General features: G+C 38.0%; 2 protein-coding genes and 1 pseudogene across 2 annotated transcripts; 2 read left to right on the top strand and 1 right to left on the bottom strand.

Annotated features, from left to right (window-relative positions):
* The first annotated feature begins 5,616 nt into the window (after positions 1 to 5,616).
* On the top strand, positions 5,617 to 8,206 carry LOC103404120 (DEAD-box ATP-dependent RNA helicase 41). The gene is made up of 3 exons (XM_008342976.4): positions 5,617 to 5,740; positions 5,952 to 6,043; positions 6,264 to 8,206. The coding sequence occupies exons 2-3, from the start codon at positions 5,986 to 5,988 to the stop codon at positions 7,802 to 7,804; spliced, it is 1,599 nt and encodes a 532-aa protein (XP_008341198.1). The 5' UTR covers positions 5,617 to 5,740; positions 5,952 to 5,985; the 3' UTR covers positions 7,805 to 8,206.
* Positions 8,207 to 9,918: 1,712 nt separating this feature from the next.
* Positions 9,919 to 13,186, top strand: LOC103425756 (OVARIAN TUMOR DOMAIN-containing deubiquitinating enzyme 12-like; annotated as a pseudogene).
* A 618-nt stretch (positions 13,187 to 13,804) lies between these two features.
* On the bottom strand, positions 13,805 to 17,274 carry LOC103425757 (glyceraldehyde-3-phosphate dehydrogenase A, chloroplastic). The gene is made up of 5 exons (XM_008363855.4): positions 16,803 to 17,274; positions 16,359 to 16,475; positions 15,128 to 15,432; positions 14,764 to 15,008; positions 13,805 to 14,610 (listed from the first exon to the last, which is right to left on the bottom strand). The coding sequence occupies exons 1-5, from the start codon at positions 16,842 to 16,844 to the stop codon at positions 14,108 to 14,110; spliced, it is 1,212 nt and encodes a 403-aa protein (XP_008362077.1). The 5' UTR covers positions 16,845 to 17,274; the 3' UTR covers positions 13,805 to 14,107.
* Between the last annotated feature and the right edge of the window lie 1,020 nt (positions 17,275 to 18,294).

The raw sequence follows: 18,294 nt of genomic DNA, 5'->3' as shown, positions 1-18,294 counted from the left end.
CAGTGATCTTTGGGGCCCTGCACCCTGTAATTCAATTGATGGTTTCAAATTCTATGTAACTATCATTGATGAATGTACTAGATTCTGTTGGGTATTCCCACTTATAAATAAATCAGAGTTTTTTGATACATTTGTCTCATTTTATGCCTTTGTTCAAGCTCAGTTTTCTGCAACCATTCAGTGTTTACAAACAGATGGTGGGGGGGAGTATATAAGTCATAAACTACAAGCTTTTCTCAAAGCCAAAGGGATGGTACATCAAATTTCTTGTCCATACACTCCTGAGCAAAACGGCTTAGCCGAAAGAAAACATAGGAATCTTATAGAAACTACTATTACCCTGCTGCAATATGCTAAACTTCCATCTCAGTTTTGGTCTTTTGCTTGTCAAGCTGCTGCCTATTTAATCAATAGGATGCCTACACCAGTTTTAAATCATAAGTCTCCATTTGAGTTACTCTTTGGTACATCTCCTGTGATTACTCATCTTAGAGTTTTTGGGTGTTCGTGTTTTCCTTTACTAAAGCCCTATAACACTTCCAAATTACAACCTAAAACAACTCAGTGTGTTTTTCTGGGGTATGCCTCTAAATATAAAGGCTTTATTTGTTTTGATGTCTTGAAGGGGAGGATCTTTATATCTCGGCATGTTGTGTTTGATGAATCCATATTTCCGTATCAACAATTACTAGCTCAGTCTAAGTGTGTCACTTCTGATATTCATCCTTCATTACCCTTAGTAGCTGCATCAATACCGTATATCATCCCTCCTCCACCACTTTCCACCCTCGACTCTTCTACTTTGAATACCACAGATGCTTCATCTTCTCCGTCCATTACTGTCTCAGCAAGCTCTTCCTCCTTACTCCCTGTGGATCCTGAGTTTGGTCCTAATCATCTACAACCGGTGTTGCCTATTGCTACTTTAAATATGCATCCTATGCAAACTCGGAGCAAGAATGGTATTGTGAAGAAGAAAGCTTTCCTCAGCTCTCTCAATGCTTCCGGTTATGTTGATTTGTCTCTGTGTGAGCCTGCCACTTATAAATCTGCCCTCAAGGTCCCTGTTTGGTATAACGCTATGCAAGAAGAAATTGAGGCCCTGCATACTCAAGACACTTGGAGTTTGGTTCCTTTACCTTTTCAGAAAAACTTAGTGGGCTGCAAATGGATTTTCAAGCTTAAGAAGAACTCTGATGGTTCTATTTCTCGGCATAAAGCTCGGCTGGTAGCCAAGGGCTTTAGTCAAGAACCTGGCCTGGATTATGGGGAAACGTTTAGCCCCGTAATCAAGCCTACTACTATTCGCTTAATATTAGCTTTGGCTGCCCATTTTAATTGGTCATTAAGGCAGCTCGATGTTAAAAATGCCTTCCTCCATGGCTTGTTGCACGAAGAGGTATATATGGCTCAGCCTCCGGGGTTTGAAGATCCCACTCATCCTGAGTTTGTATGCAAACTACACAAATCCTTATATGGTTTGAAACAGGCACCTCGGGCATGGAATGAACGGTTCACCAATTTTCTGCCTTCTCTTGGTTTTACTTCCACTTATGCTGATTCTTCTCTGTTTGTTAAGCACATTGGTACTGAGATTGTCATTCTCCTACTCTATGTTGATGACATAATTGTCACCGGCAGTGCTTCTTCTATCATTCAACAGGTCATTGACTCTCTTACACATGAATTTGATATTAAAGATCTGGGCAATCTGCACTACTTCCTTGGCATTCAAATTGATCGAATTGGTCCAGGTTTTTTCTTGTCTCAGACCAAGTATATACAGGAGTTATTACAGAAGGCAGAAATGGTTGATTGCAAGCCGTGTGATACACCTTGCTTACCTAACAATCGCTTACTCAAGGATGATGGTTCTCCTTTCAACAATCCGGCAGCTTATCGAAGTATAGTAGGTGCATTGCAGTATCTTACTTTCACCCGGCCGGACATTGCTTTTTCTGTTCATCAAGTGTGTCAGTTTATGCAGGCTCCTATGATTTCTCACTATACTGCAGTCAAACGAATACTGCGATACTTAAAGGGTACTATGACCTTTGGTATATCATACTCTGCTAGTGACTTACAGTTAAAAGCTTTTAGTGATGCAGACTGGGCTGGTGACCCTAATGATCGACGGTCTACAACGGGCCTAGTTGTGTTCTTAGGTGGCAATCCCATTTCCTGGTCATCTAAGAAGCAGCATACCGTGTCACGATCCTCTACCGAGGCGGAATATCGGGCCATGTCTTCCACTTCCGCTGAACTTGATTGGCTCCAACAGCTTCTTCAGTTTCTGCACATCCCACTTCCGACAGCTCCAGTTCTCTTTTGTGATAATTTGTCCGCCATAGCTTTGTCCTTCAATCCTGTTCAACATCAGCGTACGAAGCACATTGAGATAGATGTTCACTTTGTGCGTGAAAGGGTTGCTCAACATCGTCTCCTGGTTCAGTTTGTTTCTTCCAGGGAGCAGTTTGCGGATATCCTTACAAAAGGCCTTAGTTCTCCTTTGTTTCGGTCTCATTGTACCAATCTCATGCTTGGTTCATCCAAACCTGAGATTGTGGGGGGCTGTTAGGATATATATGTGTGTGGGATTATGACACTTGTCAATAGATTGTGCATTTAGTTAGTTAGTTAGTTACATGTATTTGAGCTGCTATATAAGTCTAAATGTAATGACTTCATGAGTAAGAAATACATAATACAGATATTCATCTCTCTCTCTCTGCTTACTTTCTCTCACTAAGTTCTTGATAATTCTCTCTCTGATATATCTGCATACATATTAACACAGTCAACATTGTTAGATTGAAATCTTATTGTTTTTTTTATTTTTTTATCAAAATCCTTTGACTTTGTACACCTCAGCGTATTAGTATTACTATATTTCCATGTCATCTTTTTGATATCTTAAATAGAAAACTGTAATTTAAAATATTAATTGCAGTCCAACATTTAAGGGATTTAAATCCAAGATTTTATGTAATTCAAAATCCTAGTATTATGAGATTCAATCAATCGATCAAGTCTAAAAGAAATTTTAAATTTTAAAAATTCAAAAATTTATAGGATATATATGTACAAATCTCACGAATTATGAGACTTAAAAATTAAAATAAAAACAATTTCTACAATAAAAATTCATGCACAATGCACATATTTTTGTGAATTTCATTGAGTAGTATTAAGGAAAATAATACACCCCATGAATTCATACATACAAAAGCAATGTACCCACGAACTTAGACCAAAAATAATATATGTACCCATAACATAAATAGTATATGGGTACATACCGAATTTACAAGAACACCCATGGGTACATTTAAAAACTCAAGGAAAAGAAGGTACATCCTACCATTGTTTTATAGGCATGATTATGTGGGTACATAAAATGCAGCAACCTTAAAAACCATTTTACATAATATTCTCCAAAAACTTTTTACCTGTTATAAACTTCTTATTTAAGTGTGATTGTGTAAATCCTAAATTAGATTTGATTCTAGTTATTCTTCCATGTTAGAACTTGTATTCCTTGGAGGAGAGTGATTTCTTCTTCCTCTTATTACTATAAAGGGGTTTGCTATCCACATACCCCATTTTACTTCTCACACACCCCTTGATAATTTTTGTCAGTTGATCTTCTTCAATTCATCCGATTCGACGGCCAAAAATTAAAAAGGTGTGTGAGAAGTAAAATGGGGTGTGTGGATATCACACCCCACTATAAATAAAGACATTGCGTAGGGGGATAACACATCCTCTACACAACCCTACAAACACATCTCTCTCTATGCCGCTAGCCCCCCTTCCCCTGTCAGTTAAATATAGGCCACAATAGTATCCATATATTTATGTAAAACAAATTTGAACAAACCAAAACATATTATAGCAATAGATATATTAGAACGAAACATGTAGATTAAAAATGTACCCATGGATATAAGTGTAGCCAACCAGACATTGAATAATCAAGACTAATATATAATAATAAAAGGAAAAGAAAAAAATATAAAGAACAAAAGAAGATGACTTCAGAATGGTACAAATTTCACATAGCCCGCTCACTCTACAGTCTCTGCATGTTTGAATCAACCAAATTCTTTGAGAAAGCGATGCTTGCGTTGCCTTGCCTATGCCACACAAATCTCAAAAGCCGATAAAATTATTGATGCTAATTTGTATTTTAATCACAATTCAACATATATGCATTGGATCAATTCAGAAATGGAGAAAAAAATGGAGAAAATTGGGTTTGGGGTGTTGTAGATTCCGGATGTGCATAAGGGAAGAAGAAGAATGGAGGAGTTCAAATGGATTTTCCTTGTTTTAAACTTACTCATATAGTTTATTTTGCCTTAAATGCATAAAGGGATGAGATTTCATTTATGATGATGTGTAACATTTTAAATGCTAAAATGATGACATGGAATCAGTCAAATGACGTTAATCTAAAATAAAAAGGTAATAAGGTTTAAATGTAATATGAAAATAAGGGATGTGAACCTAATTAAAATAATAATAATAATAATAATAATAATAACAACTTGTTTTCACAACAAAACTTCTCCCGACAAAATGACATTTGTCGGAAAAAGTTATTTATTGCGGCAAAATTCAGTTTTATCCCGGCGGAAACTTTACCAAAGAATTAATTTTTTTTTTGTAGTGTAAGGTATTGGAAAACTGAGATTCAACCCAAATATAGTCAATACAGAGGGCTTACTCTCTATAGAATTTTAACCCACCTTTTTAGTTTAAAGAAATTTGGGGCATTTGTTTTTGGATTTGACTCAATGAAACTTTGTTCCTTGAGTATTACGGGTCTCTGAACTTGTTACAATATTGAGTAATAATTCTTTTGGGTAACAACATTAAACTTTAATGCAAAATAAGTTTAAAATGGCAAATAAGAGACATAAGTTCTAACAGAGTTATCAAGATAAAAGGATTATTGCTCCATATTATGACAATTTTAGGGATCATAAATTACGGATTTTAAGTTCATAAACCAAAGCTCTAATTTGATCAAAGTTCAAAGATCATTGCTCTAATTTTCTATTCTAGTTTATGATAATTTTATCCAAATTTTGGCATGAGAATACTAATTTAATGACATGAAAGTCTAACATATCGTTTCCTTTCTGAACTCTCTTCCTTGGAAGCCCTTAATCACTAAAAATGATGTAGGATGAGATTTTGGCTAATTTAGTCGTTTCCCTTCCTGAACATCGTTTGTGGTGAATTTCAAAATGGGTTATGCTTCTAATTTGTTAATGTGGTGCAAATGCGGCTTAGCCCATTTAAGTGTCTTGAGCTTACCACTTCATCAATTTATGAATTATCATACAATCAATCAAACCAAAGTTACAAATTGATATAATGGTAATACTTTAAAGTGAAAAATGAGAATTAAACACTCTTAACCACTCATGCTACAAGCACTTTACAACTTTTCCTTTTAAAAGTGATTTAAATCGTTGAGTGAAAAATGTAATTTAAATTGTTGAGGAGGGCCGAAGCCCAAAAGAAAACAATTACACAGAAATAGGCCTGGGCTTAGACATATCTACCAGTTGGGCCTCTATATTCATAAGTAAGACTTGGCAGTCTCAAACAGAGAGACCGTAGTTGATAAAATTGTTCCGAATTCAGAATCCGTTTTACAAAAGACGGAGACGGCTGGTGGCTGGTGGCTGGTGGCTATTCGAATACCAATACCAATTCTAATTCCAAGGTATGTAATCTGTTGTGATTGGGTTATGTCGGAATCGACTAAAATTGGGGATGGTCTGATGCTCCGATGCTCCGATGCTCCTCATCTTTTGGTTTCACTTCTCAATGTCGTCGTTGAGGAGAGTTTTTGGCTGCTGTGCATCACTGTGTCTGATATTATTCTAGAATTCTTTTGCAATTGCAATATTTGGTTGGTGTTTGTTTGTTTGCAGTGCCCATGTGATGTGATGTGATTGTTCAAATACAATGGAACACAGAAAGAATGATGACCGATGCAGCAATACTTCAGTCGTTGGCATTCAAGGTACTGCTATTTCAAATTGCAATGAAATCGTAATTATTTTTGTTCCCATTCCAATCATTACTTGATTTTTTAACTTATTTCGAAAGTCAGCCAGTCAGTCTCTCTGGTGCTTGCCCGCAAATGATAAATTAAAATAAGTAATACAAGATCATAATCCGTTCTCCCAACCCAACTTATGCATATTCATGGTTTCCATTCTCCCTCTGATGCTTGCCTGCAGATGATAAAGTGAAAGAAAGGTCCAGAGACCAAAGAGAAGCTCTTCCAGGGGAGCCTAAATGTGTTATATGTAACCGTTATGGTGAGTACATATGCCATCAGACAGACGATGACATTTGCAGTTTGGAATGCAAACAAACTCTCTTATGTAAAGTGGTCGTCCCCCATTTGCCACTCAACCTCCCACCTCCCAAAACATTACCCGCTACTGATGAGTGCTTTTATGTTAGAGATTCTGGTGCTCAATCCCGATCTCAATTCTTATCTGCCGACCACACTGATTTGCTTAGAACAAGACTTGGAATTCATGTGAAGGGAGACTTAGTTCCAACACCAATCTTGTCATTCTCTTCGTGTAATTGTCCTCAAAAGCTCCTCCAAAATATAGAGGCTGCAGGCTTTGAACTGCCTACACCAGTCCAGATGCAAGCAATCCCAGCTGCTTTGAGTGGCAAAAGTTTGCTTGTTTCTGCTGAGACGGGCTCTGGTAAAACTGCTTCCTTTTTGGTTCCAATTGTTTCTCTTTGTGCAAACCTTCGCTTTCAGCAGTCCACAGACCAAAAGAGGCCATTAGCAATGGTTCTAACACCAACCAGAGAGCTCTGCATACAAGTTGAGGAGCAGGCTAAGTTGCTCGGAAGGGGTTTGCCTTTTAAAACAGCACTCGTGGTTGGTGGTGATGCAATGGCCAGACAACTTCACCGCCTTCAGCAAGGAGTGGAGCTCATTGTGGGAACTCCGGGCAGGCTGATAGATCTTTTAACGAAGAATGATATAGAACTGGATGATGTAAGGATTTTCGCACTTGATGAAGTGGACTGCATGCTTCAAAGGGGCTTCCGGGATCAGGTAATGCAGATATTTAGGGCTTTATCGCAACCCCAGGTTTTACTGTATTCTGCAACAGTCTCCCCAGATATAGAGAAGATGGCAAGCTGTATGGCAAAAGATGTTGCCGTAGTCTTTGTTGGCAATCCCAACAGGCCAAATAAGGCTGTGAAGCAACTACCCATCTGGGTTGAGTCAAAGCAAAAAAAGCAAAAGCTTTTTGACATATTGATGAGCAAGCAGCATTTTATGCCGCCTGTGGTGGTTTATGTGGGATCAAGACTTGGGGCAGATCTCCTATCTAGTGCAATTACAGTCACCACTGGGGTGAAAGCTTTGTCGATCCATGGGGAGAAATCCATGAAAGAGAGGAGAGATATCATGAGCTCTTTCTTAATGGGTGAGGTTCCTGTTATTGTAGCCACTGGGATTTTAGGCCGTGGGGTTGATCTCCTGAGTGTGAGACAGGTTATTGTGTTTGACATGCCCAACTCCGTTAAGGAGTATGTCCATCAGATTGGTAGAGCATCTAGATTGGGAGAAGAGGGTACAGCAATTGTATTTGTGAGTGAGGAGAATAAGAACTTGTTTCCAGAATTAGTTGAAGTTTTGAGATCTTCTGGTGCAGCTATACCTCGGGAGCTTGTTAATTCACGGTATATGGCACGCCCATACTCCATTGGCGGAGGCCAGAGAAAGAGAAAGCATGATTGATGAAATTTCGTATTGTTCTATTCCATATTACTCTGGATTCAGGGAATTGGTTAAGTTAGATACATTTACCAAAACAGAGTAACGCTGCAATGTCATTCTTGCTAATACAAGATTTTGCTGGGTGGTTATGGATTATAATACGATTAGCAGGGATAGTTTGCGGATTTCAGGCTTTACAGCCAAGCAGCTGTTTGCACTTGCAATGGAGATGTGTGTGTGTGAAATTTGGCTGCGAATACATGTGATTTGAGTTTGTAGATAGGCTGTTTACAACAACTATTGTCATCTCGTGCCTTCAAATTGAACTGAAACGAATTAAATTTGATCTCGTTCAAGCTCGATCCAAGGTCCTGGTGTCTAAGATTGGATTGAAATGGATAATGGCTTTGAAATGTTGACTAATTTATCTTCTACGACAATATTAGCATTCGTTGGTTGCCATTCAATTTTTTCGTTGATATTCAATTCAATCCTTAACATCAAACAAACAACCTCAATTGAGACAGGGTCTTGCTAGGAGACGGTGATAGGTGGATTTGGCAAAAAGAGTAATCCTAAGGAAATCAAATTTTGAAAATTAAATTTGCAAACTAAATGATGTGATTATAGATAATTGGATTATTAAGTGTTGGTTCATGTGTTTATCTCTTATTGATGACACATCATTTAGTTAAAAAAAAAAATGGCTGGAAATTAGGCGTGGACGCGGTGCAGTTTGGTGCGGTTTCAAACGGTTTCGGTTCGGTTTTTGAGAATTTTTTTCTTTTTTCTCCTTGGGTTTTTGGTTCTTCTGATTTTGGTCCGAGAAGGAAGGGAAAATGTTGAGTGCTTTTTTTCTCCAGTCACGGTAGCAACCATATTCCAAAACTGGTAGCTAAAGGGGGCTTGCTTTTACAGATTTGTGCTGGTTGTTTAGGACGAGCACAAGGTCTTATGCTAAAGCGGGGCTTGCCTTTACAGGTGAGCTAGCTATGCTAGTCAAGGTCTTATGCTCTTTGAGCGGAATTGAGAGAATTGATTGCTCTTCTTGTATACTTTGATAATTAGGAGTACTACTGATTAGATTTTCAATTAGAACCGCATTTTCCTTTTCTCGTTCTTGTTATTTACCTGCTGCATTTCTCTTCTTTTCCCATTTTGATCCAGTGCGGGTAAGGGAATACAATAGATCAGCTAAGACCAAGTTATGTGAAATCATTGTCAGAAACTAAAGTGAAAAACATTGCCGCCGGACTATGGCATACACTGTGTAGTTGAGTCTATACTATAAATGTATGGACTCTAATAAAGAATCAATTAAAACATGACATTTACTATATGGTGCGGTTTCGGTTTCGATTTGGTTTTGAAAACCCAAAACCGAAACCAAACCGTTTTCCTAACTACGGTTTGGTTTCGAAACTGCAACCGTTTTAAAACTGCAAAACCGAACCGTTCGGTTCGGTTCAATTTGATTCGTGTTTAAGTTTCGATTTTCGATTCCAAGTGCCCACCCTACTGGAAATGAATACATACGGAAATAAGCAACAGAAAATGGAACGTCTTGAAATTCTGAGGGACCAAGTGATGTAAGTCAAAATTCGGAGGACAAAATGGAAATATAAAATATCGCGAATCAGGGTGGGGATGCCCCGTACCTGGTATCCGGTGCTTGAAAATCTAACTAACGAACCTACGCGCGCGGTATAATTTTATTAATTTAATAAAAAGAAGAAAATACAGCGGAATGTCAAGATGGAGGAATCATTCAAGATTCTAACTTGTTTTTCTTTCTGTTTTCCATTGAATTGATTTGATATTTCGGTTGAGCATTAAAAGAATCGTTTGTTTGTTTCTTCGCCTTCCAATTCCAATTCCAATTCCAGGTTCATATTCAGTTTCCAAATATCTATCGTGTTTGTTTGTTTGTTTGTTTGTTTGTTCGTATCCAATCTGAATCTTCCATGTTTGAGTTTGTATGGCATGATTTATTCAGTTCATTCTTTTATTGCACTTGGACATTATTAATGATGAGGATAAGGAAAAGAAAAGACCCACATTCAGCCATGTCTTACTACTCTTAATTGCCATCACTCAAACAAACTTTTAAGAACAATCTTACCCGATACTAATTGACAGTGCACATTTCGGCAAGCCTAGCATAGCTTTACATTTATATATTGCAATTGTATAAGACCAATCTTACCCACAATTAAGAAATATGCCATATCTTTGTTTATTGGTTGTGAATTCACTTTTGTTGGAAGGTTGTAAACTCTTGTTAGCTTTTCAAACTAGGCTACTCAGCTTATAAGCTCATTCTGGTACTTGTTTTCAGTGTGAAGAATTTGAAACAGACTATAGTTTATGATGAACGGGACTCACAGTGTTGACAAATGTTCTAGCTTAACTTCCTTGAGCGGCCATCAGGATGTTGAGGATGACTGCATGATTGCTGTTGTACCATCTATCAGAAGAGTATGCTAAGTTAGATGGTTCAGTTGCTAGACGCCTTTCCAACCTGGCACCTGTTCCTGTATTGAAAATTTCCTTTCTCCCCCCTCAATTCACTCCTTTCATTCATACCTTTATATCTGATATTATGATATCTTTTGCAAAATTCCAGCATGTTCCACGGGTAAATTCCTACATCCCCAATATAAGTGATGCTGGTTTGGATCACCAATGCCTTCTCCAGAGGTATGTTTACGCTTCAGAATAGAAATATGGACTGGTTATTTTGTGGTTGACTACTTTCCTAAAAGGAATTAAGATAACTTCTTGTATCAATCTTCTTCCCCTTTCTTCTTGTATCAAAGGAAAAAAAAAAAACCACGTAAGCTCGCACTTGGAAATGGCTGAAGGTATTGGCAAACCTCACTTTGGATATTCATTTTTGCAACTCATAGAAAACCACATACAGTCCTGAAAATGATGTATTTTATTACCATGTTTGTTGGGGTGTTGGACCTGTTGGTATTATTAATAGGAGAGGTAGTTTACCCTTGGGTGTGGGTTGATGTTTGTACTCAAATTATGCTTGTATTACAATACTTTAATCTATAACAACATGTTAGTTTGTAGATAAATTTATTTCTAATCTCATTTAGGCATTGAGTGTGATGCAACTCTGTACTCAGCATATTGGCGGACTAGAAGTAAATATCTGTTTTGTATTCTCCACACTTCTGTTTAACTTCTTCTTGGCTGATAGTTTAGTGAATTTCTTATTACTTCCTTGCAGGTTACATGTCCATAGTTTATATGAAGTAAAGGTTTCTGGTGATGGAAATTGTCAGGTATCTGCAATACTGAAAATCCAAAATAATAGGTATGTCATTTTTAAGTTAAATTGATTTCTTTTCTTATTGTTTTGCAGTTTCGTGCACTTTCAGACCAGATGTACAAATCTCCAGAGTATCACAAACATGTTCGAAAAGAGATTGTGAAGCAGGTAGAGTGTATATGAAGTAACCAATTGCTATAGCAGGAACAAAATTTTAGATGGCTAGAAAATGGACCGGAGATCCATTGGTATGAAATGAAGGATCAATTAAGGAGATAATGGAAACTGCTACCACTGCTGGCCATCGCCATATTTTGATTAAAGTAAACCTCCATCCACCATATTGTCACCTCCGCAGTCACCACCTTTACCACTCCTGTAACCATTGGGTGGTATAATGCCAAAGCGACTTTTCTTTGCTCTCACAACTACTGCTACCTGTGTCCTTTCTCTCTACAAAGCATAATTATCATGACCAGAATCTATAGTGACCTTTCAGTGCCACATTGTCTCATTTTCAACATTATTTTACCAGTTCTTTGATTAGTTTAAAGGGGAACAAAAAAGTGGATGCCGAATTTGAGTATGCTTGTCGTGCACTACTTTTCCTGTTTCCAGCTCAAAGACTATCGTTCTTTGTATGAAGGCTATGTCCCTATGAAGTACAAGCGCTATCACAAGAAAATGGCAAAGTATGTCAAATTTTTTAGGGTCATTAGTTCGGTTATTTGATCAACAAGCTTCTGTCTGCATACATGAATTCTGGCTTAGTTTCATCTGTTTTTCGGTACAGCAGGTTTGTATTCACTTTTAATTTCCACATGATGCAGATCTGGTGAATGGGGAGATCATGTTACCTTACAAGCAGCAGCTGACAAGGTCTTTTACATTTGTCCCAATGGATCTGAATTTCTCTCTGTAGATTAGTAGTCGGCATATCATTCTTATTTTCATTATTTTCTCGTATTTTCATTGTGGTTGATTTGTACTCATTGGTTATTTATCTTAGCTTTATTAATATACTTATTGATGATGGCATCAAGACTTTTTCAGTTTAACTGGAAATATTTCTTCATGAGCTTGAAATGGAACTTGATATTGAATCTTTAGTTGCACAAAAAAAAAAAAAAAAAAAAAATGAAAAATGATGCAATAGTTCAAATATTAGTACATAATTTATTTTTTTGTAGAAATAAAAAAAAAAAAAAACGTAGACCAGTGCTCACAACTTGGAAAGTTTCTTGTTGGCATAGTGTTTATGCAATATCTTCTCTTGTAGTTTATGATGTTTCGTAATCTTGGTTGGATGCAGTTTTCAGCAAAGATTTGCCTTTTGACATCATTCAGAGATTCTTGCTATATTGAAATTATGCCTCAGTACCAGCCACCAAAATGTGGTAAGATGGAAGTACCTTTGCTCCTTTATGCTCATTGAAATGAAAAAAAATAAATAAATAAATAAAGGAGATCCTCTAGTCTCGTAGTTGTAGATTTAGATGAAAAATAGTCTTGTAAAATGCTATAGGACAATTTCAGATTCTAACATTCTTATTTTTCCTTCTAAACAATGCAGAGTTGTGGCTGAGTTTTTGGTCCGAGGTTCATTACAATTCATTATATGAAACCCGAGGTGTCTTTCTTTTGTTTCTTTTCTGTGTTTTTATTTGATTTACATCAGAAAGAGGCTCATTTTATAGGTGTAAACTGCAGTACAAGGAGAGAGTTTGGTTAATATCTTAGTTGGGTGTCTTTTTTGCAGACGCTCCAATTCAACAGAAACCAAGGAGGAAACACTGGTTGTTCTAGGCATCTAGAACTCGGGATGTTCAAAGATTTTAGTACTGTGCATAAGTTCTCTAGATGTTGCCTTTTTCATTGTTTTTTCGAGTTTACAATTTAATTCAGTTACACCGTTGCATGCTTATGTATATACAACACTAGAGTTTTGACGATTACGGCTGTGCTGGATGGTTGAGTGTTTCAAGATTGTATTATTTGAATTGCTCAATTCTTTTGTAAGACCAGAGACGGATGGATCGTTCCTTTTAGTTTTAAGGTATTTATCGATTATCGATGTGAAATTACTAAGATGAATTTTATTATATATTTTTTCGCCAGTTGTTTTGTTGGGTCACCTTGGCCACGGTAATAATGAGCTGTATGGATTATTTGGCGGTTCCCCCACGTAGTCACATATCCCCACCTCCTCTATATTTCAATTTTGTATGAAGCTATTATTGGAATGTTGATTCCTATTACTGTATAAACCATACATGAAATTGGCACGGGGAAGGAATGGATATGAGACGAATAATTTCCTAGCTATCTTATTCTTATACCTAATTCTTTTTTCTTTCCATTTATTGGTTGTTAACGTATGATATGACATGAATGAGAATGATAGTCATTCCTTGTGAGTAAACAAGCTCATAAAGTTTCTAATTCTCATTTCCCAGCATTTCTAACACAGGAATGAGGGTTTCGTTACAATCCCTTGGGAATGGACATTAATTGGAGTTGCATTTCCAAGCAAATCATCACGCAAACCATATGAGACCACGTTAATTTGATATGAAGCACTGAAAAGGAATTGGTAAAACAAGCTTAACATAGATGATTAGCGTTGCTTTTAATTTTGGTGTAGCTTAATCATTTAGTTTCAAATATTAGTGCGAGTGTACTACAGCAATTGTTATACGTGTAGCCCCAGAATAAAAAAAATTCGAAGCCAAAAATAGCAATGGATATATGTAATGTATATAATAAAAATATAATAATAAAGGAATCAACAACACACGCTTCAAAGTTTAAACGACTTGTTCACCTTGATCTCTACATACATCAAGACTCATCTTGCATAATGAAAAGAAGGAGAAATTGGTTTCAACAATATTCTCATCGTTAATCTGAAAAGAAGAATAAAAGTATAAATTATAAACACATAATGGTTAGGGAAAAACAAAAAACATGGATCCGGCCGCCAGGAATGACGAGGAGAATAGGAGTAGGAGTAGCTAATTTGAATTTTGAAAGGATGATCACTTCCAGTTGTTGGCGACAATGTCAGCCAAATCAACAACCCTTTGGGAGTAACCCCACTCGTTGTCGTACCAAGCAATGACCTTGACCATGTCATCGCCCATTACCATTGTCAATGAGGAGTCGACTGTGGAGGAGACATCTGTGCACCTAAAATCGACTGAGACAAGGGGCTCGTCACAAACAGAAAGGATACCTGCGAGCTCCTTCTCGGCGCTGTCTCTGAAAGCAGCGTTTACCTCTTCTGCAAAGGTCTTCTTAGTGACTTGGACAACAAGGTCCACCACCGACACGTTTGGGGTGGGCACACGCAGGGCAATGCCATTTAGCTTGCCCTTCAGACTTGGAAGAACTAGGGCCACGGCCTTTGCTGCACCTGTGGAGGTGGGAACAATGTTGAGAGCAGCAGCCCGTGCACGCCTTAGGTCGCGGTGGCTGGCATCAAGTAGCCTCTGGTCACCAGTGTAGGAATGCGTGGTAGTCATGGTACCCTTGATGATGCCTGCAGTATAAAATAATATCCTTGTAAGAAACTGACATGTGTGCGTATGTACTACGTACTAGGTACACACAACATTGGTAAACAAATTTGGTAATGAAGGAATCTGGTGAAAAAAAGAAAATATACAAGTAAGGATGAGAAAGATGTAATTACCAAATTTCTGGTCAAGGACCTTGACGAAGGGGGCAAGGCAGTTGGTGGTGCAAGAAGCATTGCTAATAATGGTTTCATCGGGGTTGTAAGCGTCAGCATTGACTCCGACCACATAGGTGGGGATGTCACCCTTTCCAGGGGCAGTAATAAGTACCTTCTTGGCCCCTGCCAGGAGGTGCTTGCCCGCGCCATCCCTATCGACAAAAACACCAGTCCCTTCAATCACCAGATCGATCTCCAAATCCCTGTCATGCAGCCATTGACAAATTAATTAGTACATGATCGATCATATGTATATGCATGTACACGTCGATGCAGGTGTGTGTATTCACTAATAAAGCTATAACTCATTAAGCCAACTCACTTCCAGGGCAGGTCTAGTGGGTTGCGGCTAGACACGACCTTGACAATCTTGCCATCAACGGAGAGGCCATTATCCCCAACGGGCTTGACATCAGCATCAAAGATACCGAGGGTAGAGTCATACTTGAGGAGGTGGGATGCCTGCTTGACGCCTCCAGTGTCGTTGATGGCAATGACATCAAGAGGGGAGTCCTTGCGTCCATGCCAGCACCTCAAGAAGTTCCTTCCAATTCTTCCAAACCCATTTATAGCCACCTTTAGCTTCGCCTCCGTTACTCCTTTTTTGTATACTCCGTTGCTTCCCAACTTCCCAAAATTAAAATTTACAAAATACATATTACACCGCCACATTTACAAACATACGTTTTAAACTCGATCTTATGCCCCGATAACAACAATTCTTATTCTCCCCTTTGTTTTTCAAAGTGAGCAATTATGCCCCCACTTAAAACGAAAACAGTTCATGTAAAAGGGGTAAAGCAGTCTAATTGTATAATTTATAAAATAAAATTTTGATTTTATAAATAAAATGAAGAACTAAAAGAAATTAAAATAGTATGAGACAGCATATGCACACAATAGATAAAATGAAGAAAAAAACACAAACTAACACAACACAATAGATAGACCCAAAAAAAAAACACAAACTCACATTCGCAGGCTGCATTTGGATTTGGGAGAGGTAGTTACCAATAAAGAAATGAGTCACTTTTGGAAAATGGGGTTCACACGTAATAGTAACAGTAGTTGCATTTACCCATTGTTTGATGGTCGATGCGCAACCTGCTTGGACTCATTGACACACCATTTTTGAAAAGGGTGTGCTATCCACACACCCCATTTTACTTCTCACACATCTTTTGATAATTTCTGTCCGTTGATCTTTTTCAATTCATCCGATCCGACGGCTGAAAATTAAAAAGGTGTGTGAGAAGTAAAATGAAGTGTGTGGATATCACACATCTTTTTGAAATCATAAGCACGTACGCTAGCCGTATGCATATACTAATATTCCTTGTATATAAACCACGGTGTTTATTAAACTTAACTCCCTGGTTGTTTAATTATGAGATTTGATAACCACAATTGGTATTCCTTAAATGTTATGATTGATTGATGATCATTGAAACGTTATTTACTGACACTAGCACGTATGTACATAGGAAAAGACATGGACAGTAAGACATTAAAGACAAGAAGAAATAAATCAAAGTAGTAGTAGTAATACTCACAGCAGAGGTCTGGAAGGCAATGACTGAGAATAAATCGTCTGAGGTCTTCCTTCCGAAAGGAAGGCAAGCTAATGAGGTACGGAGACCTGAGAATTCTGCAAATCCCTTTCCATTGGCCTGCAAATTAATCGATTTAATCATTTTGGGCATCGTATACACACACACACTCACACACACACATATAGAACACAAATTAAACAAACACTAGCTAGCTATAATTAATTAATGATCAGTTTAACTAATTAACGTACGGTACTCTACATGTGCGCTTAATTAGTTTAAGTAATCAGCTGGCCTATTACTCTTGCGTCTGTGTGCATGTATATGTATATAAAAAGTGTATATCTAGCACACAATGCAATATCCGTACAGGTCTGAGCGAGCAAATTAAGAAGCATAAAGTGATTGAGGCAAGAAAACGAGAAGGAAGCTGCATATATGAACCTGAAGAGATGGTTTGGCCACAGAAAGAATAGCCGAAGCCATTCTTGGAGCGGAGCAGTGCTAGCTATGCACTAATAACTAGCTCAGGGCAGGGTGGGTGGGAGGGAGGATATAGCTAAGCAGTGGTAAGGGAGGAAGGAAGGAAGACAGTCACAAAAATCACAAGGTCGTTATATATTCATTTGAATAAATGATTGAGATAAAACTAAGATGATGAGATGAGGTACTAGTGTAATGTGTCGTTGGAAGGGAATGACTGAAATTAAACCAAGAGGACTTAAAGAGTGGAGAGGAGAGGATGAGATTATGGATAGAGCCTATCATTCAACGAATGGCTGTCGTTTGAAGCTTTGTGTTTTGTGTCCCCCTCTCTTTCTACTCTTCCTCCCCCAACTACTCGTATTCCTATTCCTTTTCATAATTCTCCTTCCATCATCACATCTTCCCCTGCCCTCAGCCCTCAGCCCTCTCACGTGAATATTCATATTCTACTAATATAATGTTGGACGTTAGGCCTTTGGGCCTGAGCCTCATTCTCTTAGTGGGCCAATTTTCATCTGTCGTCGATAATGAAATTCCAAACAACTTGTTAGAGCTTCTGCCCACTAGTTCGATCTTTAGTGTACACGTGTGCAGCTGAATTGACTTGATCTTTACTGCAATTACCCATTATTAAAACGCGTAATGCTAACGAGATTAAATTTGTAAATAAAATTTTATAAATTCAACGATATGAAAGTTGATGATTAGATTATTACTTTAATGTTGATAAACGCGCTCATTTCTATTAGTGACAAATTATTTAGTTTGTAAATTTTGTTTATAAATTTAATCTCGATAGTATTACTCTATTAAAAATTAGTGGTATTTGAGTCCATTTAGTTGAAACAAGTCTCATATTTGAAGAGTGCTGATAAACAAAACCTAGGGAAATTGTATTTGGACCCAATAAACCTATTTCTACACCCATTAATTTTTTGTTAAATTTTATATTCCAATTATGCCCTAAAAAAAAGATGGGTGTAGAAAGATAGTATCAACTGGGGAATGGGTGGGTCGAAATGGCCCTGAGAGCCACAATTGGCGGCTGGGTGGGTTCACCGACCACCGGACAAAGCCGTTGATGGTGTTTTGTGTGTTGAGAAGCACAATGACTCTGTCTGAGGTTGCGGGAGGTGCGTGGATGAAGCCTTGGTGTGCCTTATAGGCAAGACTTTGATCCAGTCGAGCGCGAACGTTGTCCCATGCAGGGCCTGCTGGTGGTACTGATGGAGGAGATCTCCTGGGATGGTTTGGGTAGTAATTGAAAATGCCCAAACCGGGTGGCGTGGTGGCGTTCCAGCTAACCACATTTGTTGTGATCCAATAGTTTCTTGAAGGGTCTTGGTCTGCTTTTAATAGCACAGAATATGTCTCACCGGAATTCCGGCGATCCCTTTTCTGAATTCCGGCAACCCACCCAACCGCCAATTGTGGCTCTCAGGGCCATTTC

The sequence above is a fragment of the Malus domestica genome, chromosome 17 (genome assembly GCF_042453785.1).
Source record: "Malus domestica chromosome 17, GDT2T_hap1".
Classification (NCBI taxonomy): Eukaryota; Viridiplantae; Streptophyta; class Magnoliopsida; order Rosales; family Rosaceae; genus Malus; species Malus domestica.
Note: the sequence above shows the minus strand (reverse complement) of the source record. Positions and strands in the feature narration are given on the sequence as shown.